Below are 27504 nucleotides of genomic sequence, written 5' to 3'. Positions count from 1 at the left end.
TTAGTTATTTTAAGAGGTTTTAACCATTCGTTATACATCTATAATTAATGTCTGTGTCAACCGGATCATTTTTCAAATCATTCATCAAGTGGGTGTACGCAACATTTAAAAAAAGTGTGTTTTTTATATGATTGCAGAAGATATTGCGTAGAGTTAGGTAGAAAGTGAACATATAGTTTTCCACTGATATCAATCAACTTTCTCCAGATTTCAACACGAAGACACATGTTATAATGTGATATTTTTATCAGTTTTAGTTTTAAAATTAAAGCATATTTTACCGTTTATATTAAGGGGTTATACCAGCAGAAACATTAATATCTTTTCCTTAAATACTGTTAGATGGATTAAAATAAATATTGATGATTTAATGTACGTGTCTAAAAATATTCTTTCTATAAATTTAACATTTGTATTGCGTCTTTTTGTAAAAACAAATGACATTTTTTACTCACATGTTTTGTGAAGTTTGTTTTTGAAACAATTATTCTTACTTCAATTTTAATTAAATATTAATGTAGCAAACAAGATGGAAACATGAAATTATTTTAAATTAAGAAAAAAATTCCTGCGATGGCCGGGAATCGAACCCGGATCAACTGCTTGGAAGGCAACTATGCTAACCATTACACCACCATCGCACGTTCAAATTTATCCTAGCAGTCTTGATAAACCCATTGTCTAATTAAAGTTATTTTATGTTGCCTATACTTTCACCATACAAAAGATTATTAATATGCATTTTAGTGCTTATTTTCTTTAACTATTTGAAAAATGATAAATATCAGGGACGGTATAAATTATAAATCATGACTTCCAAAGCTAAAAGGTTAAATCGAGCTCAAGTCGATCATATTTTTCTTGTTCTTGATCCTATTTTTTCTTTTGCAGGTTTGTGAACGATGAGAACTTTAGCGGCATCTCTATTTTTATTAGCCCTCAGTTCATGGAGCGTCTCGGGATTGCAATTGGACGTCATAAACCAATGGAATTTTTTGCAGTTCACACCACCACGTGGTTTCAGCTCTCAAGGATTCAGGTAAATAAATGATATAATAAAATATGTTATTAATACTTATTACATTCTTAAGTTAATATGGTTTAATACAATTTTATAATTTATGTATACCATAAGAAATAACTAGATAATTTTGAAATCAATGAATTCTGACCTTGGTATAATATGTTAACCTTCTATGAGATTATGGAAAGGTATATGGACCATTGCCGGAAGCTATGTCTGCAAAAATGGAAATGCATCAAATAAAAAAATGTGAAATCTGTAAAGCATATCTCAAGTACAAATAGTAGTTAATAGCTGCTTTGGGAATCAAGAACATCCCTAACAAAATGACACGAATTCATGGTTTTATAAGATTTTGAACATAATCGCAATGCCTCACATTTTTGAGTTTCTTCTTCACAGTATATAGGGATTCAGATTCTACCCAGTCTGAGAAATTTACTGAGAATGTTGGAACTAAAATAATTAAATTGAAACATTTAACATTGACCGTATCATAAAATTTATTAAAAACGTTCCCTAAATATACTCTAATTAGATACATAGCTTAGGTCTAAAGAAATGGTCAAAATGAAAAAATTGTGTCCATTTTATTAGGAAAATGAAAGGCTTCATTTTTGAATGTAAAATAGTGGGTAGATTGATTCTGGCTAAAGTACACAGCGCTACAGGCCATCTTCTTCCACAAGAAGCGTTTTGCACCGAGCATTTCGCGTCTTTAAATCGGGAACGCCGAAATCCCATGGTCAGAAGAAGCCACCTATCTCGGTCTTATCTTCGATCGCAAATTTAGGTGGAATTCCCACATTCAAGAGTCCCTCCATAAAGGCCAAGGTATTGTTAAATTCCTGTTCCCGCTTATCAGCCGGGTCAGCAGGCTTTCTCTCTCTATAAAATCTCTCCTGTACAAGATGCTGATTCGATCAGTCCTTCTATACGGATCCAGTGTCTATCTAAAATACGTCTCACCTAGCCAAGTGGAAGGTCTTCAAGTTTTTCAAAATAAAATTCTCAGGAGAATAATCAATGCCCCCTGGTTCGTCAGGAACAAACAAATTCATAGAGAAACAGACGTGCCCCAAGTTCACGATTTTATATCCGAGTACTACTCGAGATATTTCTTCACTCTTCGTCACTCGGACAATAGATGTATTAACGAGCTTGTCAAAAATTTAGGCCAATAACTCATTCGGCTCTTCGTAGACTTATTCTATCATAGCCGACACTACCCGGTCATGCTCTAACTCCAATTTGTCTCAATCTTCTCCGGCGAGCGATTAACTTATATCCCGCAAGCTGCGTGGTGTGATAACGCCGCCACGTCCTTGCCTGGCCCTTGTGCCTCTTAATGGTGTTACCGGTTACGGACACCCTCCTTACTAACAGTAAGAAGTATCAGTTAGGGTCATTTTATCAACTGATACAGTGGGGTTTAGTGGGTAGCTCAGAGGCAGTCCCCACATCCAAAACCAGTCCAACTCGCCTATTCCTGCGGGTCTTCCCGACCAGGTATCCGTAACAGGATTCACCTACCCGGCCAAAAAAAAATAAAAAAATTTCATGCCAAAAAAAATAGAAATAAAGTGCATAATTGAGGTTAATTAATAGTTAGAAGAATAAATAGGAAAACATAGTAACATTTTTAAATCAAAAGAGAGTTACTATAAAATTATAATATATATATACATATATATATATATATATATATATTTAGTAATTCCAATAACTCACTTCTCGCTCTCAATTTCAAAGAATTTAGTAATTCCAATAACTCACTTCTCGCTCTCAATTTCAAATAATATATATATATATATATATATATATATATATATATATATATATATATATATATATATATAATAAATAATAAAGTATAGGTGAGTTTAGGGAAAAAAATACTAAAATTATCACTCTAATTATATTATCAAATTAATTGTATTATGTTAAATTAAATGTTACATAATCTTTATTATAGGTCTCTGGACTGATTCCTCCTAATTGTCACATTCTGTACGCTATTTTTTTTCTCTATTACTGATCTCAGAATACTTGACCTATTCTTGTAGTAACTAGATCCTTTTGAGGTTTACAAAAACGAGCGATCTGTCGGTTCTCATTACATTGATATTTTCTTCATTAAGTCTCAATTAATTATAGTTATATCAAGAAGAATCCTTGAAGTCTCAATATTTCTATCAGCAAGTATAGAACTATCATCAGCGAATATCAGATACATGTGATAGTAGCAATTTTGAGGCCTATTCTTCGAATCAACAAGACACATTAATACATACGTTTTTTCTAAATTAATTTTGATGGACCTTGATTATATTAAGATAGTTATATTAAAGATAGTTAAAAATTAAGGTAATAGATTAATATAAAATAGATTAATATTAAGATAACAGATAAGATTAAGATAATAATATAAAGTTAAATATTAGAGAGAGTTGAAAAGTTTAAAAACCAACAAATTTTATAACTTTGACAAACAATATTTTTTCCAATCAAAATAATGATAAGATGAGGAATTGCAATATCTAGGTAAAAGGGTAGTGATAGTGTATAAGCCCTTTGATGCCAATAGTTAACATGAACGTTAAAAATACTAGTTACAATTTTTTATTGTCAATAACATTTTACATAATTATTTACAGAGGATACATATACATAAATCATTAACAGTTTCTTGATTAGTAGGTGTACAAATAAGAAACTTTCTTTCAACAAAAGAAACATTGATATTCATGGTTCATATATATGGTTCCATCATATAACAAAATCAATAAAAATAAAAGATAATTTATTTTTTTAAATATTTTGAGTGCTTGCTTCCATTTTTATTTCTAAAATATCTTATATTTTAATGCCTAATTTAAATATACTATACAGAATGTAACTAAATAAGTGCTTTAATAAAATTTAGATATTTACTATTTGTAAAATCGGAAATTTAAAAAAATGGCAAAAATGCCTGTTTTTCTAAGCAGTCGCAATTTAGCGAAAAAAATGTTAGACTTTCAATTTTTAATACGATAGAAGAATGTATTTATCTCCAAAAATAATTTAAATTTTGAAAAATCCTCTTAAGATCATATTCTTAAAGGTTTAAGTTTTTGGTATATTGAAACTGATTTTAAAATTCAAAATTAACTATATTTGTTTTACTTTCAGGCCAGAAAATACGATTTTTACCGGACTGGAACTGACAGATGACCGTATATTTATTGCCATGCCCCGTTTAAGAGCCGGCATCCCAGCAACCCTGGCAACTATTCCCCGTAATACACCTGCCGGTTCCAGTCCACAGCCGCAGCCCTATCCGGATTGGTCTTATCATGGAGCCGGCTTGGGACTAGATAACGAAACCACTTGCGCTGGATTAGTGTCGGTCTATAGAATGAGAGTCGATTCTTGTAACAGACTGTGGGTATGTAACTTTAAATGAATTTTTACATAAATACATAAATATATCTACAATTTTGTTGACCACCGAAAAAATATCGATATTTCGTTATATCGATATTTTAAAAAAATATCGATATATCAATATGTCGGAGATGAAAAATATCGATATATTTTTTGTAACAATATAACGATATTCAACGAAGTTTCACAAAAAATATATCGATATTATTAAGAAAAAATAAAAATAATGTAATATTAGCCTAATAAAATTTACATATTTCCTAAATATTTAAAAAAAAATAGTGAAATTTTTGATGGACCTTTAAAAATAAGTATCAAAATTCACGCAAGCTTTAAAGTTAAGTACCAAGTTAAGAATAAGATTTATTGAAAATTATATTTAATTTATTTTGAGAAAATATCGAAAAATATCGACTATAAAAATATCGATATGTCGATATATTGGCCAAAAATATCGATATTTTTTAGTGAATTAATACGATTTCGAGAAATGAACAAAGGAAAAGTTCAAATCAACTCTTAGTGGGAGAATTCATACTTTCATTCGCTTATAGTGTAAACATAATATAAAAAAAATCACAAAGCTATAACATATTTATAGTGTTTCCTTATCTGGATCTTATTTAATTTCTGATAATTCTCAAAATATTAGCACTTAGAGGAGGTTAACAGAATTATCTGTGTCGTAATATCCAAATTAAGATCTGGATTCATAAAAATAACATCAAAATACTAAAACCCAGAGATATGTATAGAAAATGGAGAGTGGGTAACTAAAATAGCGATAAGGTCTATTAATAATAATTCATATGAAAGAAATCATAGAGTTATAAAACTAAAAAAAAATATCAGTATTAATAAAACTTCGGTGTAATCAAGTACATCGCATTATGGGTGTAGTTTGTTTAGATATATTTAAAGCATTCCATAAACTATTGCACGATTGGGCAAATGAGACGTTTATAAATAGATTACAGCTGTTAATAACATCACTTAGTGGACTAAGAAATAGGAAATAAAATTAAATGTTATTACCCGTTAATAACAGGTTAATTGAAAAGTCCCCGGCCTACCAGAGTAAAGCACATGTTTTTGGTAAAATTAGTTTTTTTTATTCAATATAATTCCCCTCAAAGGTGATACATTAATTATAGCGACCCTCCAACTTTTCGATACCATTTTTGTAGTACGATTTGTCCTTTGTTCCAAAATAGGCACCAGTCTCGTCGATCACCTCTTCATTCGACGAAAATGTCTTCCCAGCGAGCATTCTTTTGAGATCTGAGAACAGGAAATAGTCGCTGGGGGTCAGATCTGGAGAATACGGTGCATGAGAAAGCAATTCGAAGGCCAATTCATCGAATTGTGCCTTTGTTTTCACTGACCTGTGGCACGGTGCATTGTCTTGGTGAAGCAGCACTTTCTTTTAAATATATAAAATTATTAAAATATAAATAAAAAAAATAAAACCGAGTTTTTGTGTCGATATGTGACAAAGGATGAACCCTGGCCCCACCATTTCACTCCGAAGTCCAATTGACAGTCATCCGAATGGATTGCACTCGATGCACCCGCACACGATGCTCAGTCGGCTGGCAAGGTTATGGCGTCTGTATTTTGGAATGCGCATGAAATAAATTTTATTGACTACCTTGAAAAAGGAAGGATCATCAACAGCGACTATTACATAGCGTTATTGGACCGTTTGAAGGGAAATCGCCGATAAACGGCCGCATTTCAAGAAAAGAAAGCAAACAATGCACCGTGTCACAAGTCAGTGAAAACGATGGCAAAAACCCATAAATTGGGCTTCGAATTGCTTCCTCAGCCAACGTATTCTCCAAATCTGGCCGCCAGAGACTATTTCCTGTTCTCAGATCTCAAAAGAATGCTCGCTGGAAAGAAATGTTCGTCGAATGAAGAGGAGATCGCCGAAGCTGAGGCTTATTTTGAAGTAAAGGAGAAATTGTACTACAAAAATGGTATCGAAAAGTTGAATTATATTGAATAAAACAACTAATTTTCCTAAAAAATTTGTTTTACTATGGCAGACCGGGGATTTTCCAATTGACCTGTAATTAAGAACTATTAGGTGGCGTCATCTATTGTTTGTTTCTTTTTAACTAAATATGTATTGTATTACAGGTTTTGGACGCTGGTATTATGACTTCCATTGACGACTTCCAAAGAATCTGTAACCCAAAACTTATGGTGTTCGACTTAAAGACCAACCAAGTGGTTCGTAGGATTGATTTTCCCCGACAAGTCCTCAGACCATCTTCACTGTTGGCAAATCTGATCATCGATGAAAGCGTTCAAGGAACATGTGACTCTGCATTTGTCTACGTTGCCGATACCGTCACTGCCGGTAGAATTGGCACTGTAACAATACTGCGTTCAATATATTTGACATCAATAATTTTTAGGAATTTTGGTATTCGACGGCTTGAGAGGTACCATGTGGAGAGTCTCACATCCGAGCATGTTCCCAGATCCCAACTTTGCCACGTACACCATTACTGACGAAAGTTTTACTTTGCCAGACGGTGTTGTAGGATTAGCTCATTCTCCTAAACTGGCCACTTTATTCTTCCAGCCATTAGCTACCGACAGGTTGGTATTAATGGAATAATTGATATTGGTTATTTTCTTAAACTATTAGGCGTTAAAATAATTTATTGATACGCCAATGGTTCTTTGTCTATCTCCTCATCTCTTTTAAGATGAACCTGATTCCATATTCTGTTATTAACCGGTAGTAATTTACTATGAAAGCAACATTTAACATAACAATATGTTTAGCCACGCAGACCTGAGATTTGATTGATTACTGTTCCCATTGTTATAGTGTGTATTCATAAAAATATCTCTCAAAACGAGACATAAACTAGATTAATATTGATATAATTTAAAACTTTTTCAAACATGTTTTTATAGAAAATCGACTTTCTTGTTCTTTATGATCTTCTGTAAAATAAGATCAAGATCTTTCACTATTATGTGCGGAATACATGTTGTTAAATCCCATATGCGTAAGCAATCCTAGGTTTTGTACAACCTGAAATATTTTAAATAGTAAAATATATAACGTGATGATTTTATCCTGTCGATTTGTTTTAATTGTTATATGGTACGACTAATATTTAACTCGCAGTTATTAGCGCCTTATTTCTTTCCAAAACATGGTATAAGTAAAAAAACGAACGTTATAATCTGAACAAATCATATTCCTATTGTTGGTTTTTATTATAACCATTTAAAAGTTCCAATTTTGTTACCAATAATCAAGAATGATTGAAGAACCAAAAAAAGGTAGAAGACGAATAGCAAGACTTGTGGGGCGAAGGCTCATCGAAAACGATTAAATAACTTTAGGTAGCTTAGCAGTTGATGAAAGAACTGTTTCCAGTTTACGTGCGATAGGAGATATCCAAAAGAAAGGTAAATTGCTTCATGTGGTAGCAACGAACCGGAAACGCCATATCGAACCCTTTCAACATCGTTTTTTCAATGTTTCGGATGAACAAGAGTAGTAGTAGAGTTTCCAACAATATAATTACTGCAATAAATCTAAATGCAAAAAGTTGTTGATTAGTTGTATATTCTCCTACCATCTACATCGACATCATACAGTTTTGCTGTGCATATTCCAGGATCGTCAAAGTATTACAAGCTGTTATAATCAAATGAAACTCTAATTACAGATGTCTATCAATACCAATTGAAAATATTGAACAACATAGTATCACAAAATAGAGCAGCAATATTGAGTAACAGACTCAAAACTATCCTAAACTAAACTATATAGTTTCAAAATGCTGAAGAGGTGCGAAAAAGAATCGATGATTGATTTTTATCCTCCTTAAAAGCAATGCCCAAGAAGAATATCAATAGCAAAATACAGTACAAGAGAAAATAGGAGTCACTCAGGCCGATCTTAAAGGAAGATATCGGCCACTTTTTTGTTAGCTAAGCTTTTGGCAGTATATTATGAGTGGTGTTGAAAAAATGATAAGACTATAATTTTTAAAGATAAGATTTATCGTCATCAATTGAAGGATTTTAAAGAATTTTAATTAAAATATTGCATGTTCATCATCACGATATAGCTCAGCTTAGCTATTGTGCATTTATCAACATAATACGGGTATGTTATCAGAAAGATTGTAAAAAGCTGTGGAAAAATGATGTAGCAAGAATTAATGATAAACATAACACCTCAGTTTTTGTAATATAAATATAGGTTAAAAAGGACAAAATCGACAATATAAGTGGAAATAAATCAAAGAGAATAATTTTATAAAGAATACATATATCGTAATGTTTACATATGTTCTCATGCTTGAACAATAATTTATTTAGTGCTTAAGAAATCTGAGAATATACTTTTGATAAAGTTAAATTAAGCAAGTTAAATTTAAGTTAATTTAATAGGTTAGTTAAATAGCAAGAATAACGTTGAATATGGAACTATTATGGAATTAAAATGGTTTAAAACTTTTAAAAATTGTATAATATATCGAAATATATAGTATTATATATGATTGAAAAGCCAAATATACACAGACAAGAAAGACTTTCTTGTATTCATTATTTAAACATAACTGGTATGTTTCAACTTTATTCTCAGATTTATTAAGCTCACTAATTTTTATTGAGCCATCTTTTCTTCTTGTTTTTGACAAATATATTGAATTGTCCTTGAATCTGAAACTACAATTTCATATTATTCATAGATAGTTTTAGTGAAATGGCTGCTTTGGACGGTGGTGTAGCAGATTTTTGTTTTGATATGAATTCCTACCCTGTCAATTGTATGCTCTTAATTGGGATAAGTGGTAGTCTAACGGAGCAATATTTCGCATCACGGCGGATGGGTTAGTTACACTGATAAGTTCATACGCTATCTATCAGTTATTCCAAGTCTATATTGCTAAACTTTCGATTTTATCGATTGGCACTTTTAAAATCTGTAGAACGCAAATCTCATTGTGTACTTGTCATATCCTTCAAGTATACTACCCCGCAATACTTATAGACATCTTGCAGGTAAACCGTGTATAATATTTGATACTAGTCCATAACCAGGATTAGCAAATTTTTACCGCAGATCTATTCGAAATTGTTGGAGTAGTATCTTTTCCAAAGAAAATTGAGTTGAGTTGATGAAGTTGGTTAGAAATGTACCCGATGCGATTTAATACACAGTAATACAATCTGTCGTAAATCCTTTAAAATTAATTTATAGCCCTAATAATAAATTCTTTTTGAAACCGTTCAAACAGTTAATTCAGACGATAAATGCATAATACATGTTTAGTAACTAACACGAATATAACATATTTTCAAGTACTCATCGTTCATTTCAACTCAACAATTACTTTTAAATGCATCTAACAAGGATCTTACCTAATTTATGTACATAATAAATATTGCTCTGTATCCAGTGTATACTACTTTTTGTCAGCCTGTGTTGCTTAATCGCCGTCAAAGTTTTCTCAAGAGTTTAGATTTATCAGAATAATCTTTTCTTGTTGTATAAATTACAATTTAAGAATATTTATAGGAAAGGTTTTAGTGAAATGGTTGCTTTTTCGGACGGGGTAGCAGGTTTTGATGCGAATTTCTACCTTAATAAGCTGTTAATTGCGTGCTCTTAACTGGGATAAGCGGTAGCCTGACCGAGCAACATTTTGTATCACTGCGAGTGAGTTAGTTAACACTTAAGTTCATATACTATCTATAAATTCTTCTAATTCCTTATTGCTAAACTTTGTCGATTGGCAATCTTAAAACCTGTAAAACGCAAATCTCATTGTGTAGTTGTTATATCCTTCAAGTATACTACCCCGCAATATTTATAGAATATCTTGCAGGCAAGCCGCGTATAATATTTGATACTAAACCATAACCAGGATAAGCAAATTATTTCCGCGGAATTATTCAAAATTGTTGGAGTAGTATCTTTTCCAGAGAAAAGTGAGTTGAGTTAATGAAGTTGGTTAGAAATGTATCCGATGCGATTTAATACACAGTAATACAATCTGTCATAAATCCTTTAAAATTAATTTATAGCCCTAATAATAAATTCTTTTCGAAACCGTTTAAACAGTTAATTCAGACGATAAATGCATATTACATGTTTAGTAACTAACACGAATATAACATCTTTTCAAGTACTCATCGTTCATTTCAACTGAATTCGTCACCGTGCCCCTATTTCAGTCTCAGTCTACCATATACTGAACGATTGTTCACGGCTTACCCAGATTCGAACTAAATATGGGCTACAAAATTTTAGAAATGCCTTAACACAAGGAAATACAGAAAGACTCCCCGGATTTCTACGAGAAATCGATTTTCGCCATAGATTCTAGCTTATGCTAAGTTTAGTGTTACTGACCAAATAACCATTACCACTTCGGTATGGGTGCTGTCTGGATAGAACCTCTACTTCGTTATAGTTGTGTTTGTATCCATTTTGTGTCCAATTGTATATACACTATTTATACTTTTGGCCCCACTGTTTATGTTTTTAATTGTATTTATTTATTAATTTATTATTTTATATATGCACTTTACATCTGTCCCCATCCCTTGCAAGAAATACTTTTATTTCTTGGTAAATAAAATGCAAATACTCAACATTATAATGGTTACTATCTTGATAATATACAAGGTGTTACAACGGTGATTACATAACAATCGTCTACATCGCCATTTCTTTTGAGAAACGCTTGGCTTACAATACCATGCAGTGGTGCCAAATCTAAGGGCAAGATTATATATGGTACTAAATACTAAGAAAACGTAACTACTATTATTCTCTAACTCTATTATAATACTCGTGTAACTCTATTATTCTTTTTTACAAAACAAAATATAAAAGTTAATGTCAGAAAGTCTTATTAAATATATTATCTTTCTAAAATAAAACACATTCGTAACGCAAATAGCCTAGCTGTAAATTTGGCAACATCGACTTTTAGCATTTCGGCTTGCGGCGAGTAGATCGCGCCGACGAATTTACGAATAGGGCCGAAACTAGCCGAATCTCCGAACCACGATGGTTTTTAATGTATACTGGTTAAGGCGCCGGCCTATGTATCCAAAAAGTGTACGTGTCAGCATTCCCATCGCCTGGTCCCGATACCATTAGTCCGCCTCCATTAACGAATGAGTCATCAGGTGCCCTTTATGCAATTCCTCAACAATGCCGTTCTGTATTTTCTTACACTTCTTTATATCAACACCGTACTATTGTATAGTCGAGAAATGACACCCGTCAAAGCCACAAAAAGAAAGAAAATAGTTAATTTAGATGATCAATGCATAATATATCTTTAATAACTAACACTTGTCGAATATATCATTATTTCATGTACCCATCGTTCATTTCAACTGGACAATTACTTTTAAATGCATCTAACAACAATCTTACTTAATTTATGTGCATAATAAAAGTTCGTCTGTATCAAGTGTTTACTATTTTTTGTGAGTCTGCGTTGGTTAACCGCCGACAACGTTTTCTCGGTATTTAATGAACGTTCTTGCAAGGTATTTATTGCACGGACACTCTCGATATTAAGTGCTTTTGACATGGAAAACGAAACTTCGTAAGACGATAGGGTAGATATAATGTTTAATCTAGAAAAACCGCAATAGGAATTCTAACGGCGAGATGTGTTGGAACAGGTCCCATAAATAAATAGAGTGAATGAAAATTGTTTCACGTATAATGTTACACCGGACAGTTTCTTGTTTCAAATATCCCCATTACAAATCGTTTCACAATTAACCAGTTAAATTCAGAAAAATATAATGATTCATGTTTCATTGAAGATGATATCGGCGTTTGCATAGATTATAATTCTAAGGTATTTGAACACATATGGATACTGAATTAAATGAACTAATTGATTTAACTATTTAAAAACAGCTGTTTGTTTGCTTCTCTAATGGTGGGTACAGACCTGAGCATTCGGGGCGAATTTCGTGCGAATATTGACAATGCGCAGACCTGAATTCGAGGAACATGAATTCGTGATGAACAGGTTTCAAAATTGGTTCAAAGTCGTAATACGCATGTACTTTGCTTAATTCCGGTGTTCGCAGCATGATTTTCGGCGCTTGGCGACATACAGAACGTAGTTCTAGTAGCCGCGGATCGGGCCAATAAATTTGAGCGAACGTCGAAAAAATTGATGGGATTATGAATGACATGTTTTGGCTTCGAGAAAATAACCCTGTTTTTCCTTGTAATTTAATTATTACTATAAAGATGCCTTTGAATGATAATTAAGTGCTTTATATCTATTAATGATTATTAATAATAAATATAATTATATAAAAACTTCATAAAAAACATGAAAAATTAAAATTAAAATTAAAATGTTTATATCTTACATTCAAGAGCACTGTTATGAAATCTGAAATAATATTTAACTTTGATTTCTACTTTGCAAATGGTGATTACAAAAAAAACGTGTCAGAAATATGAGCTGTTTTTCTTATTTTTATTGAAGGGAATTACATTTATTAATAATCTCCGTAGTACCAAAACTTGTCAAAAAATACGGAAAAAGTATTTCACAACTGGTGCGACGAAAGATATCTAACAATAATCTCATGTAAAATAATAATTAACATAAAAATTTAAGATTGCCAAGGGTTGTTGGAACACTACTTCCCGTTATATTATTCTTCGGGGCATATATGAAAGTTCTGCAAAAACTAGAAATAGCAATTGAGAAAAGGTTGAAAAAATACAATAATGTCTAATTACTACTAATTTTATTTAATTGATAAAATAATGCATACAATTTCAAATACAACTCATTATTTGCACTATACTCAAAAATCGGTTATTAGCTTCTTTCCAGAAATATTAGCATATTTTCGACCCAAAATATAAAATAAAACTCATTAAAAACTCTAATTTTAGAAAAGCGTCACTTACTTATGTTATTCTTTAGACAGCATGTATATCACTGCGGTTTCAAGGTGTTACTCCTTCGTTTCTTCCAAGATATGTCTCAAATCTGCATTTTAGCAAGTTTATATTTTACTTTATAATTTGAAAAGATTCTAGCATAATATTCTCTTACAATGACTGACTCTTCCATCCAAATCATCTTATACTAGTCAGCTTTTTTATTTTCGTACTACTTAGATGTCATAATTTAAACCCGGTTAACAAATATCTGACCTTCAAAATAGTAAAGAAATTTCTAGAATATAATGATACACCATACAGTAAATACAAATTCATACCTATTTATATAATTATTGTCTCTATCATTGACAAATGAGTTGCCTGATGACTCCACTTATACATTTTGTGCGACCAAATAAAGGTAATATTCTTAATTTATGGTTTTATTAAGTCCACCTCATAGTGAAATTTCCACATATACATTTTTTTTTCTTAGGACGGAATATATCTTCTGATGATTTTGGATTATTTAGTAATCGTTACAGAATTGTAAATGTTTGAAATCTCTTCAGGAATCTATATATAGATTACTAAAGTCATATAAACATAAGAGTTTTATTACATATTCTTACCATAATCTTCAAAAGAGTTGAATTTAAATATTATTCGTATTTTCTTCCTAATCATAACTTTGTTTATTATGTTACCGGCCATATTTACAATAGTTTGATACTCTTTTAAGAATGCTTAGATGGTACATGTTATCTTAACAATAAACATTACTTTTTATGAAAGGAACACTACACGTACCATCGATAAATGATTCACAAGACATTTTATTTTGGTATGTCATTGTGAAATGTATGGTTATAAATAAAAAAGAACACACATCTCCGATACAACGATGAAATCCGTCAAATGATTTGGACCGAAACTTTACGAAAAGAACTGAACGAACTACGAGTTGATTTCGATCACCTCGAACGGAGAGATATTCGCCGAATCTTCACGCAGACCCCGAACGTTCGCTTTGTTCAAGTCTGTACTCACCATAAGAAGAAAAGTTTTTGCTTGTTTGTGTATCTACAGTTACGTCGGGTTATTTTAATGATTGGATCTACAGAACGTGCTCTAAATCACGTCTCTCGACAAACTATTCAGTTGACATTTTATGTGTATTAGTAGTAAATAAAAATATTTTATGGAAATATGCTATTCATAGTTTGTTATCTAAAAATTATAAAAGGAATTAAAAAGTATAGTTAAAAATCATTAAAAGAAGGGCCATAAATTTATATGAGCTCATTATAAATATCAGAAAAATAACATTTGCTTGATTTACTGAGGAACTAACAGGTGTAACAACATTTCATTAAAATAATGTATTTGTATTAATGTAGTATGCATTAATGTATAGTTCTACATATAGTAAAAATTTATCCAATTTTTTACGGATAATTTATCTATTCGAAATCAATTATTTTGCAGAATCTTTAGTATTCCAACTGCTACTTTGACCAAAGGCCCACCAGCAGAATTTGAGGATATTCCGGTAGTACTTGCCGGCAAAAAATCATCCCAAGGACTTGGTCTGGCTTTAAATCCTAATGATGACACCTTATACTTCAGTCCATTGACAGAAACATCGGTGGCATCATGGAACCCTTTGACCAATCGCCAAGAGTAAGTTCATATAATTTTTTAAGAAATATTAAAAATCTTTGGCGATACTATCGTACTAATGATTTCTTTCAGCCAAATAATGATATACTTTATTCTCTTTTTAGATTATTGGCTTATAACCCAGAACTGCTTCAGTTTGCTTCGGAGCTCAGATTTACAAACAACGAACTCTGGTTGCTGACTACCAGATTCCAAAAATTCTTTAAGAGAACCGTATCGCCCAACGAAGTCAACCTGAGAATCATCCGAATTCGTTTCAATTCAACTCCGGCCTTCAACAGCATCAGCAATAACTTGTACTTCAAAAAGTAAAATAATTCTTGACCAATATACGTTGTAATAATGTATTTGCTCAATTATATTTCCCGAGCAATAGAACGGACACATCATTTACAAAAGACTACGAATAGGATAAAATATTACTTTGTTTGCCATATCACCAAAAACACACGAACCTTTGAGAGCAACTCCCAGTTTTGTTATCTCTTTTGGCAAATACTATATTTATTACAGTACTTTACCTACGTACTACACGTATACATAAGTTTATAGATATATAAAAATATTTTTTTATTTATTTTATCTAAAATTATATGTAAATATTGCAAATAATCAAATCAAATAAATATATGTTAATAAATAGATTTAATTTTATGAATTATTACCCGTGTTAAATTGTGCTTATTCTGTTTTTTGACATTTTAACATAATAACTATATATATATCAGATTGATAGATACTTCTAAAATATATATTTTTATATATTTGCAGATACAATTACATCTTCAACAAACATTTTTTTAGATATTATTGTAAATATGAGCACAAGTATTAAATAACAAAATGTAAATTTGTTGTTTTATTAAATAATGGTAATAATTTCGCAGTATATTAAAGAGGTACATGTTATTGAATGATTAAAAATGCTTTCCTTTTTTTTGCCATATAAGGCAACACACAATAAAGTCAATGACGAATTACCAAAGTTTGGAGCGATTTTATTTTTTATGAGAATATTATTTCGTTATAAGTTTAGCAAAGACATTGTTGTATAGGTAACTTTTGAAAAAAAACTCTTAAATAATGTACATACATCTTAAAAAAAAACAATTTATTGTCTAAACTTTATTAATGATCTCATGACTGAAGAACCCCATAGGGGCACCTCTATTTGAACTGGAAGCAAACTCACTAGAAATAAAACAACTTTCCTGAAAGTTAAATATAAAGTTGAAATGAAATATGAAAAAAAATATGAAAGTTGAAAATAAAATTACTGGAAATAAATTTGTCTTTAACAGTAGAGGTGTTGGAGTAATGTAATAGTGAAAATGTGTCTTGTTATTGTTAAATGGCCAATCACAACACTATTATTTGCTATACTGTCACAAGTTATGTCAAATTTAAAATTTATCATGTATTTAGATATGTCGATATAAATATTACATTGTTAGTTTTACATGAGAGATAAAATATAATAAAATAAATGGCAAGAAATTATGTTGATAATATATTAAAAAGCAAATAATTTTATATAATACAATATACTTTATTTTATAATGACTATTATCCACCTTTTACGATTCTTTAGTAAAATAATCCATATTACAGATGATATTTATAAATTAACAATCAATTTATTATTTTATAATTATAATTGTAATTTTTTATTGAAATGGATTTATTATTAACGGGTCAATTCAAACACAGAAAAGTCCCCGGCCTATGTATGATGGCGCTACTAGAATTAAATCCATATGTTTCAATCAGACTACGATTTAGTAACATTCTATATTCTTAGATGTAGCACAAGCCTTCGATAAGGTTTGACATGAAGGCCTTGTCAATAAACTACAGAAAATGCTACCAAAACAACACACTGAACTATTATAATCATACATTACAACCAGAATGTTTAGAGCCAAACAAGAAGGAGCTTACTCTACAATAAAAGTATCTAAAGCATTTGTACCACAAGGAAGTGTACTGGAACCAATGTTTTATCTAGTTTACACTTATGATATACCACAAATGGGAAATATCATGATGGTTACATTTGCTGATGATACTGCGATTATAGCTGTCGAAGACAATAATGAAGAAGCCTCACGAAAATTACAACAGGCAAGTGACAATATATATAATTGGACACAAGCTTTAAAATATTGCTTTTTGAAAACTTCGCTTGAAGCTGAGTTTCCAGACACTGCCCCAGGAAAATCAACGATCAAGGATTGGTGTGCTAAGTTTAGACTTGGTGAAATGAGCACCGAAGACGGTGAACGCAGTGGACGCCCAAAAGAGATTGTTACCGACGAGAATATTAAAAAAATCCAGAAAATGAATGACCGTAAATTGAAATTGAATGAAATAGCAGACACTGTAAAGATATCAACTGAACGTGTACATCATATCATTCACGAATATTTGGGTATGAGAGAACTCTGTGCAAAGTGGGTGCCGCGCGAGTTCATTTTTTACCAAAAACAACGACGAGTTGATGATTCATAGCAGTGTTTGAAAATGATCAAGCGCAATAACCCCGAGTTTTTGCGTCGATATGTGACAACGGATGAAACATGACTTCATTATTTCACTCTGAAGTTCAATCGACAGTCATCCGAGTGGACTGCATACGATGAATACGTTCCAAAGCGTAGGAAGTCGCAACAGTCGGTTGGCAAGGTTATGGTGTCTGTATTTTGGGATGCGCATGGAATAGTTTTTATTGACTACCTTGAAAAAGGAAGGAGCATCAACAGCGACTATTACATAGCATTATTGGATCGTTTAAAGGAATAAATCGCCGAAAAACGGCCGCATTTAAAGAAAAACAAAGTACTGCTTCACCAAGACAATGTACAGTGTCAAAAATCCATGAATTGGGCTTCGAATTGCTTCCTCATCCACCGTATTCTCGAGATCTGGCCCCCATTGATTATTTCCTGTTCTCAGATCTTAAAAATATGCTCTCTGAGAAGAAATTTTCGTCGAATGAAGCGGTGATCGCCGAAACTGAGACCTATTTTGAAGCAAAGGACAACTCGTATTACAAAAATGGTATCGAAAAGTTGGAGGATCGCTATAATCAGTGTATCACCCTTGAGAGAGTTATGTTGAATAAAAAAAAACTACTCTTTTCAATTGACCTATTGCATATTCTTAAATGAAATAAAGATTCATCATGGTACTCATAAATCAAATTGGTAACGAGTTGTGTGGACAAGATTAACCATATTAAAATTTACAACTCACCATTGAAGAGAATTGTGCATCCTGACCCTAAAAACTGCATGACCAGCAGTACCAAGGATTTTCACCGACATTGTTTGAAATTAAGGTGTTGATTTTTCAGTTTCAAAAACCTCGGTGACCTGCTGGAATCAAGGAGTATCATTTAAAACGTTCAGCTTTCTTAAGGAGAGCGCAAAATGGCTTTATAGAATGTTGGAGGAGATACACGTAGAACACACTTGTGATTACGTATAATAACATTATAGGATGACATTTTTGTATCTCTAAAATAGAGTTATAGTATATAGAATTACTGCTGCTTGAGCCACGTCTCAAATCAGGCTAATAGACACTTCATTCAAAGGATTTAAATTTACCTTTTTCTTGAAAATCGCGATAATGTTAACGAATAAACCCTCTATACTATGCTATGCGAGCTATATATTGAGTTCAAACTCAATAAAACAATGATACCATGTATAATAATAAAAAAAGTTTAATTTGTTTGTATCACAGTAAGTATAAATTTAAAAAAATGTTTTATAAAGACTGTATAGAAAATAAAGAAAAAATTTAACTGAATTCATACTTAAACTGAAGATGTGCTAAGCAAAAAGAAAACAAGTCTCTTAAACCAAAATAATGACGGCTCATTAGTGGTGTATAATATTTATTGCAGAGGTAGGTAATTTTCTTTAATTATAATGGGAATCTTAAACCTACAATTTACGAACAAGTCAATAAAATCGTTCAAATAAAACAATGAACAGCTGAAGAACTAATGCCTATACAAGTTGTCCGACCTCTAGAGCATAGAAAAGATTGTTAGTCCATACTAAATATAAGTGCAAATATTAGGTAACAACAGAATTTGATCTGTAAATGAAAGAAGGAAGAAATTGATCTGAAACGGAATTTCCTAACAATGATTAATAAAGGTCGAATGACAGTAAATATCCTTTGAATTTTTGTCTAATATAACTACTCTATTAAAATAAAACATTATTTCATAATATACAAAATTTACAAGGGTTATTCAATAAGATTTTAGATAAAGAGATAGAATTTATCTGTTTAACTAATTTTATGTGCTAAGCTATTTTTTTAAAGTTTAGAAAATAGAAATTGTAAATAAGTTGGATTCTAAGAGTTCACATTCACAAGGCCCTCTCGGGATCACAATTGATAACTGGCTATTGCTAACGCAATTAGCCACTTTAAATAGATGAGCTAGGTCTTCATCCTCTGAAGATGTAGATGAAATTGATGCGACTGAAGGTTTGGAATCTGAAATGAACTTTCGAATTCTTAATATCCCATCTGCACATGCATCAAGTTTCTTAAACGCTTCATTATGAAACAAAGATCTAGTAATATCGGTAACTCAACCTTAATTCTTTGTATTGGTCAAGCATACAGCTCACCATAGATAAACATTTTGAAATGGTGACATAATATTTGGCAAATATCTTTTTCATCATAGCTTTGAATGGATACATAACATAAGCCACATCTTTTGTGCTACTAAGCTCAACAGCAGTCACCACTCATATAAAAAAAATTAATAAATTAAAAAAAAACTAATTCCATTGTGTTTAATGTTTAAACATAACTTTGAGAGATTTTGCTTCATGTATTGTATTTTCAATCTGCTAGTTTATATTTTCTATATCATTTCAACACGGCAGTTCTTCTCATCGACTTTTCTATACTTTCAGTAACTATTCGATACATCGTTGCATCACTACTTTCAATTAAAATATCAATATATCGTTGTTTTTGCTTGTCAATATAACGATAATTATAGGTTATCCTTAGTTTACATATCTTCCATGCCAAATAATCCAGCTATCACTAAGCTGCTCGCATCTCAGTTAAGTTTCACAAGCATATTCAGTGTGATATTAATCCTTAGCTTCTTAACTCACTGTAATTATTTGATAAAAATAAAATCAGCAGTAGCTCAGGGTCCCACAAATTTCACCATTCCCTTCACCCAAAACAACAACAGCCAGATACCACTCAGTTCTAGCTATCGAATTTTACATTAATGTCTTTTGGACAATCAACATTATAAATAATTACAAACATACATTTACGACCATGCTCCAACAGTATATCACCCTTAAAGGGAATTATGTAACTATGGTAAGCCAAAGTTTTTTCAATTGACCTATTATATATTCTTAAATGAAATACAGATTCATCATTATACTCATAAATCAAATTGGTAACGAGTTGTGTGGACAAGATTAATCATAATAAAATTTACAACTCACCATTGAAGAGAATTGTGCATCCTGACCCTAAAAACTGCATGACCAGCAGTACCAAGGATTTTCACCGACATTGTTTGAAATTAAGGTGTTGATTTTTCAGTTTCAAAAACCTCGGTGACCTGCTGGAATCAAGGAGTATCATTTAAAACGTTCAGCTTTCTTAAGGAGAGCGCAAAATGGCTTTATAGAATGTTGGAGGAGATACACGTAGAACACACTTGTGGTTACGTATAATAACATTATAGGATGACATTTTTGTATCTCTAAAATAGAGTTATAGTATATAGAATTACTGCTGCTTGAGCCACGTCTCAAATCAGGCTAATAGACACTTCATTCAAAGGATTTAAATTTACCTTTTTCTTGAAAATCGCGATAATGTTAACGAATAAACCCTCTATACTATGCTATGCGAGCTATATATTGAGTTCAAACTCAATAAAACAATGATACCATGTATAATAATAAAAAAAGTTTAATTTGTTTGTATCACAGTAAGTATAAATTTAAAAAAATGTTTTATAAAGACTGTATAGAAAATAAAGAAAAAATTTAACTGAATTCATACTTAAACTGAAGATGTGCTAAGCCAAAAGAAAACAAGTCTCTTAAACCAAAATAATGACGGCTCATTAGTGGTGTATAATATTTATTGCAGAGGTAGGTAATTTTCTTTAATTATAATGGGAATCTTAAACCTACAATTTACGAACAAGTCAATAAAATCGTTCAAATAAAACAATGAACAGCTGAAGAACTAATGCCTATACAAGTTGTCCGACCTCTAGAGCATAGAAAAGATTGTTAGTCCATACTAAATATAAGTGCAAATATTAGGTAACAACAGAATTTGATCTGTAAATGAAAGAAGGAAGAAATTGATCTGAAACGGAATTTCCTAACAATGATTAATAAAGGTCGAATGACAGTAAATATCCTTTGAATTTTTGTCTAATATAACTACTCTATTAAATAAAACATTATTTCATAATATACAAAATTTACAAGGGTTATTCAATAAGATTTTAGATAAAGAGATAGAATTTATCTGTTTAACTAATTTTATGTGCTAAGCTATTTTTTTAAAGTTTAGAAAATAGAAATTGTAAATAAGTTGGATTCTAAGAGTTCACATTCACAAGGCCCTCTCGGGATCACAATTGATAACTGGCTATTGCTAACGCAATTAGCCACTTTAAATAGATGAGCTAGGTCTTCATCCTCTGAAGATGTAGATGAAATTGATGCGACTGAAGGTTTGGAATCTGAAATGAACTTTCGAATTCTTAATATCCCATCTGCACATGCATCAAGTTTCTTAAACGCTTCATTATGAAACAAAGATCTAGTAATATCGGTAACTCAACCTTAATTCTTTGTATTGGTCAAGCATACAGCTCACCATAGATAAACATTTTGAAATGGTGACATAATATTTGGCAAATATCTTTTTCATCATAGCTTTGAATGGATACATAACATAAGCCACATCTTTTGTGCTACTAAGCTCAACAGCAGTCACCACTCATATAAAAAAAATTAATAAATTAAAAAAAAACTAATTCCATTGTGTTTAATGTTTAAACATAACTTTGAGAGATTTTGCTTCATGTATTGTATTTTCAATCTGCTAGTTTATATTTTCTATATCATTTCAACACGGCAGTTCTTCTCATCGACTTTTCTATACTTTCAATAACTATTCGATACATCGTTGCATCACTACTTTCAATTAAAATATCAATATATCGTTGTTTTTGCTTGTCAATATAACGCATACAGCGGTTATAATTATAGGTTATCTTCCATGCCAAATAATCCAGCTATCACTAAGCTGCTCGCATCTCAGTTAAGTTTCACAAGCATATTCAGTGTGATATTAATCCTTAGCTTCTTAACTCACTGTAATTATTTGATAAAAATAAAATCAGCAGTAGCTCAGGGTCCCACAAATTTCACCATTCCCTTCACCCAAAACAACAACAGCCAGATACCACTCAGTTCTAGCTATCGAATTTTACATTAATGTCTTTTGGACAATCAACATTATAAATAATTACAAACATACATTTAGGAACATGCCCCAACAGGATTTGAACTTGCGACTATTGCAGCAATAGGAGAACTGTCGTATCGCCTTGATTACTGAACCAACCCGGTAGGGCAGTATATAACCAGTTATAAATACTTATAAAAACAGCACAAGATGTGCAGAAGAAGAAGATGAAAATAGCTGAGGCTTTGAAAGCTGTCTAATGTGCCACGAGGTTTCTTAAATGCCGTATATTATACAAGTCATTTCTGCCACAATCATTTTATAATTTGTTCAATATATTTTTATATCTTTTTCTAAAGAATGATTGAATGTCCCACGTAAATATAAAAAAAACGTTGTGCAAATAAGTTATACTTACTGATCTTTAAATTGTAGGTGAATTTTGACCGTCGCCGTCTAGTCGCAAAAAATCTACAAAAGTACCATGTTATTTAGTGGAATCACTTTCAAGGTTATAAAGATTTAATTTACGTCAGATCAACAACCTGTATTTTATAAAAACCACAAGAAATCATATATGCTAGTATCAATATATATAGTAATAATAATATATTAGGCTGGGAAAGAGAATTACGGTTTCTCCTAATACAGACGATGAATAAAATAATATGTGAATCTGCCTATAACAGGTCAATTGAAATGTCACCGGCCTAACACACAGATGGCGCCACTAGAAATAAATCCATATGTGTTTTAGTTAGCCCTAACCCTCAAAAGATGCGTTTATAAATTTGACAGCTGTCGGATCATTACCGTGTGAATTATAGCATTTAGAGTGAAGCAACATTTGTTATTATGAGAAAGATGGATAACATTTCGCGTATTGATAAAATATTGGTTTTTGAAGGGAAAAATACAATTGAAGCAAAAACTTAACTTGATGTCGAGTTCCCGGACACTGCGCCAGGAAAATCAAACTTCAAGGATTGGGATGCTAAGTTTAGTTTAGACGTGGTGAAATCAGCACCGAAGATGGTGAACCCAATGGACAACCAAAAGAGGGTGATACCCAGGAAAACATTTAAAAAATCCACAAAATTATTTTGAATAACCGTAAATTGAAATTGAATGCAATAGCAGACACTCTAAAGATATTAATTGGACGTGTACATCATATCATTCACGAATATTTCGGTATGAGAAAGCTCTCTTCAAAGTGGGTGCCGCGCGAGCTCACTTTTGACCAAAAACAACGACGAGTTGATGATTCGGAACAGTGTTTGAAGATGATCAAGCATAATAAACCCGAGTTTTTGCATCAATATGTAACACTGGATGAAACATGACTCCGTCATTTTACTCCGAGGTCCAATCGGCAGTCATCCGAGTGGACTGCACACGATTAACCCGCTCCAAAGCGTAGGAAAACGCAACAGTCGGCTGGCAAGGTTATGACGTCTGTATTTTGGGATGCCCATAGAATAATTTTCATTAACTACTTTGAAAAAGGAAGGATGATCAACAGCGTCTATTACATAGCATTATTGGACATTTTGAAGAAATTGACAATATAGCCGAAAAACGGCCGCACTTGAAGAAAAAGAAAGTGCTGCTTCACCGAGACAATACACCGTGTCACAAGTCAGTGAAAACGATGGCAAAAATCCATGAATTGGGCTTCGAATTGTTGTTGGAAAAGTTGGAGGGTCGCTATAATCAGTGTAATCAGTAAAAAAAACTAATTTTGCCAAAAAAAATGTGTTTTACTATAGTAGGCCGGGCATTTTTCAACTGACCTGTTAATATGAATAAAACAAAAGAAATATCCATGCCCCAATAATATTAGCGAACTCAGAAATATATCCACTACGCCTGTTTATATAGTGGTAAAAATCAATATTACTGGTCGCTATAATCTGTGTATCACCCTAGGAGGGAATTATGTTGAATAAAAAAAACTGATTTTGCTAAAAAATTTGTTTTACTATGTTAGGCCGAGGAGTTTTCAATTAGCCCGTTACACAATATTTATTTACTAATAATGTGTTGAGCCGCCAGTTGCTGTTAAGACAGTTGCAATTCTTCGCGGAATAGATTCGTGGAGTGTCTAAATAGTTTACAGTGGAATTGTCTTGCAGTGGTTTTGTCCCATTCTTATACCAAATCATCCGTCAATTGCTTCATTGATGCTGGAGATGGAAATCTACTTCTCACGCGCTGCTCTAAAACTCTCAATTTCTTATCCTTCTCTGAGTGACGAAGTATTGAAAACTGGAAAACGAATTTAGGGGAATTTATCGTCTAAAACCTTACTGACTGGACGTGAAAGAGTTTTCGCTTTCACTGTTACGAAATATTACACCTAAATAACAGGTCAATTGAAAAGTCCCCGGCGTGGCACATAGATGGCGCTATTACAATTAAATCCATATGTTTTTAGCTTGCCCTAACTTTCCGGAGATGCGTGTATAAATTTGACAGATGTCGGATCATTAGTTTCTGAATTATAACATTTTGAGTGAAGCAACTTTTGTTATTGTGAAAAAAAATGGATAAAAAGGAATTTCGCGTGTTGATAAAATATTGCTTTTGAAGGGAAAAATACAGTTGAAGCAAAAACTTGGCTGGATGGCGAGTTTCCGGACATTACCCAAGGAAAATCAACTATCAAGGATTGGTATGCCAAGTTTAGACGTGGTTTAATGAGTACCGAAGAGGGTGAACACAGCGGACGCCGAAAAGAGGTTGTTACCGACGAAAACATTTAAGAAATCCACAAAATGACTTTGAATGAACGTATATTGAAACAGAATGAAATAGCAGATACTCTAAAGATATCAACTGAACGTGTACAACATATCATTAACCAATATTTGGGTATGAGAAAGCTCTGTGGAAAGTGGGTGCCGCGCGAGCTAACTTTTGACCAAAAACAACTACGAGTTGATGATTCGGAGCAGTGTTTGAAGATGATCAAGTATAATAAACCCAAGTTTTTGCGTCGATATGTGACAATGGAAGTTCAATCAACAGTCATCCGAGTGGACTGCACACCATGAACCCGCTCCAAAGCGTGGGAAGGCGGAACAATCTGCTGGCAAAGCTGTGGCGTCTGTATTTTGGGATGCGCATGTAGGCGGGCGACTTTTCAATTGACTTGTTATTTACTTGCTGGGAAGCTACATTTTTTTGAGAACCCTCACTTCAACCATCATCAACTCTTTTTATGTTATCAACTCTGTTTATGTTATGTGTAAAATGTTCAGGTAAATATATCACCACAGAGTGTAGAAAACCCAAAGAAGCTAAACCGAAATGTGCAAACTGCAATGAAGCGCATCCGGCAAGTTATAGAGGATGTGGAGTTGCTAAAACAATACAAGAGAGGAGAAATAAAATAGCTCAAGTTAAGTCTCAAGAAACAACGAATGAAAAGAAACAACCGAAAAAATATAACAACGTTAATGGTGAAATGACTTATGCCCAAAGTATCAGTCAAAATAACCAAAGGGACACGAAGGAAGATGAAGCAACCACCAACGAATTGCTACTTACACTAATACAAAAGCTGGACAGACAAGAAAAAATGATTGAATATTATTTCGAAAGGATTGAAAAATTAGGAATGAAAAATATTAGGCCTGTGGCCCCAAAAACCCTAAATGGCAAATAAAGATATCCGAATTGCAATTTGGAATGCTAATGGAATCCAGCAACATCACGCTACCCTACAAGTATTCCTAGATATGCAAAAAATAGATATTTGCCTAATATCAGAAACCCATTTAACAAAAGAATCCTTTATAAAATTTAGAGGATACACGTTTTATCATACCATACATCCAGCTAACACAGCAAGAGGGGGAAGTGCAATAATAATGAAAAAGAACATTTCCCACCATCAAGAACTCGGCCTCAGTACAACAGAAAATCAGGTAACAGCAGTGACTATTAAATCAAGCAGATACAAGATTACAATAGCCGCAATTTATTGTCCTCCAAGATACAATCAAAAAAAGGAAAATGATTTGAATGTCCTAAGCAACCTGGGAGGAAAATTTATAATTGGAGGTAATTTTAATGCAAAAAATACAAGATGGGGATCCAGAATGACAACAACTAAAAGCAATGAACTGCATAAACCAGCTACTGAACTAAGATGTGGTTACGTGTCAACTGGAAAACCAACTTATTGGCCGACTGATCAAGAGAAAACCCCGGACCTGTTAGATTTCTTCATAGTAAGAAACATAACATCCAACTATATAGAAGTGTTGTTACCAATAAGCATAACAGAAGATGAAAATAAGGAGGGAGAGTTATATTTACCTAGACACGTTGGATATACCATTTAATATATATGAAAAAATGTTAGCAGGGTTCACCAAACAGCAATTGCTTGTATACTTGGTTATAAAATATACCCAAGAGGCCCAAATCGACTGAAGTCATAAAACACTGTCTTGGACATCAGTTAATATATTCCTGTAAAACAAGATGGAACTCTCTTTACAATAGCATATGAGAAATAAATCAAAATTAAATTATTTCACAAGTAGGACTAACACTTTCCGGACCATAGGACTGGAATTCATTGATTATAATTGCAATCTAATGTATAAATACAAATCTATAAATCAAAATTTTGCAAATTAATTGCATTAGAGGCAAACTACAAAAAACATATACAATACCTGGGAGTAACATGACTAGTAGTACTAGCAAATGAGATGATGATTTTATTATTTTTGCGAACAGGGACAATCATCAACCACAAACAAAAAAAATAGAGTTAGAATTGAGTCAAGCTAATCATCCTTGATGGATTCCCAAAGATAAAAATGTTTCTGCACAAGTTTGTGCTCACCAGAACCTATATAAAGATTATTTTCTTTAGCAGTTTTTACTCATTCCCCAACAAGAG

At 32.2% G+C, this 27504-nt stretch overlaps 1 protein-coding gene and 1 non-coding gene across 3 annotated transcripts in view; one reads left to right on the top strand and one right to left on the bottom strand.

Annotated features, from left to right (window-relative positions):
- Window positions 1-15921, top strand: part of yellow-e — a 77675-nt gene extending 61754 nt beyond the window's left edge. For both annotated transcript variants that reach the window (XM_076403443.1, XM_076403452.1), the window contains exons 2-7: window positions 892-1039; window positions 4199-4454; window positions 6599-6821; window positions 6880-7066; window positions 14877-15071; window positions 15176-15921. In XM_076403443.1, the coding sequence (XP_076259558.1) occupies window positions 903-1039; window positions 4199-4454; window positions 6599-6821; window positions 6880-7066; window positions 14877-15071; window positions 15176-15383 (1206 nt within the window). In that variant the 5' untranslated portion in view covers window positions 892-902 and the 3' untranslated portion in view covers window positions 15384-15921. The remainder of the gene's footprint in view (window positions 1-891; window positions 1040-4198; window positions 4455-6598; window positions 6822-6879; window positions 7067-14876; window positions 15072-15175) is intronic.
- Window positions 570-641, bottom strand: TRNAG-UCC (transfer RNA glycine (anticodon UCC)). The gene has a single exon. It is a non-coding gene; the product is annotated as a tRNA-Gly (tRNA).
- Window positions 15922-27504: the final 11583 nt, after the last annotated feature.

The sequence above is a fragment of the Rhynchophorus ferrugineus genome, unplaced genomic scaffold, assembly GCF_030347505.1.
Source record: "Rhynchophorus ferrugineus isolate W39M unplaced genomic scaffold, kcgeb_rfMv2 rfM1, whole genome shotgun sequence".
In the NCBI taxonomy this organism is placed as follows: Eukaryota; Metazoa; Arthropoda; class Insecta; order Coleoptera; family Curculionidae; genus Rhynchophorus; species Rhynchophorus ferrugineus.
The sequence above is the reverse complement of the archived record's forward strand: the minus strand, read 5'-3'. Positions and strand labels throughout refer to the sequence as shown.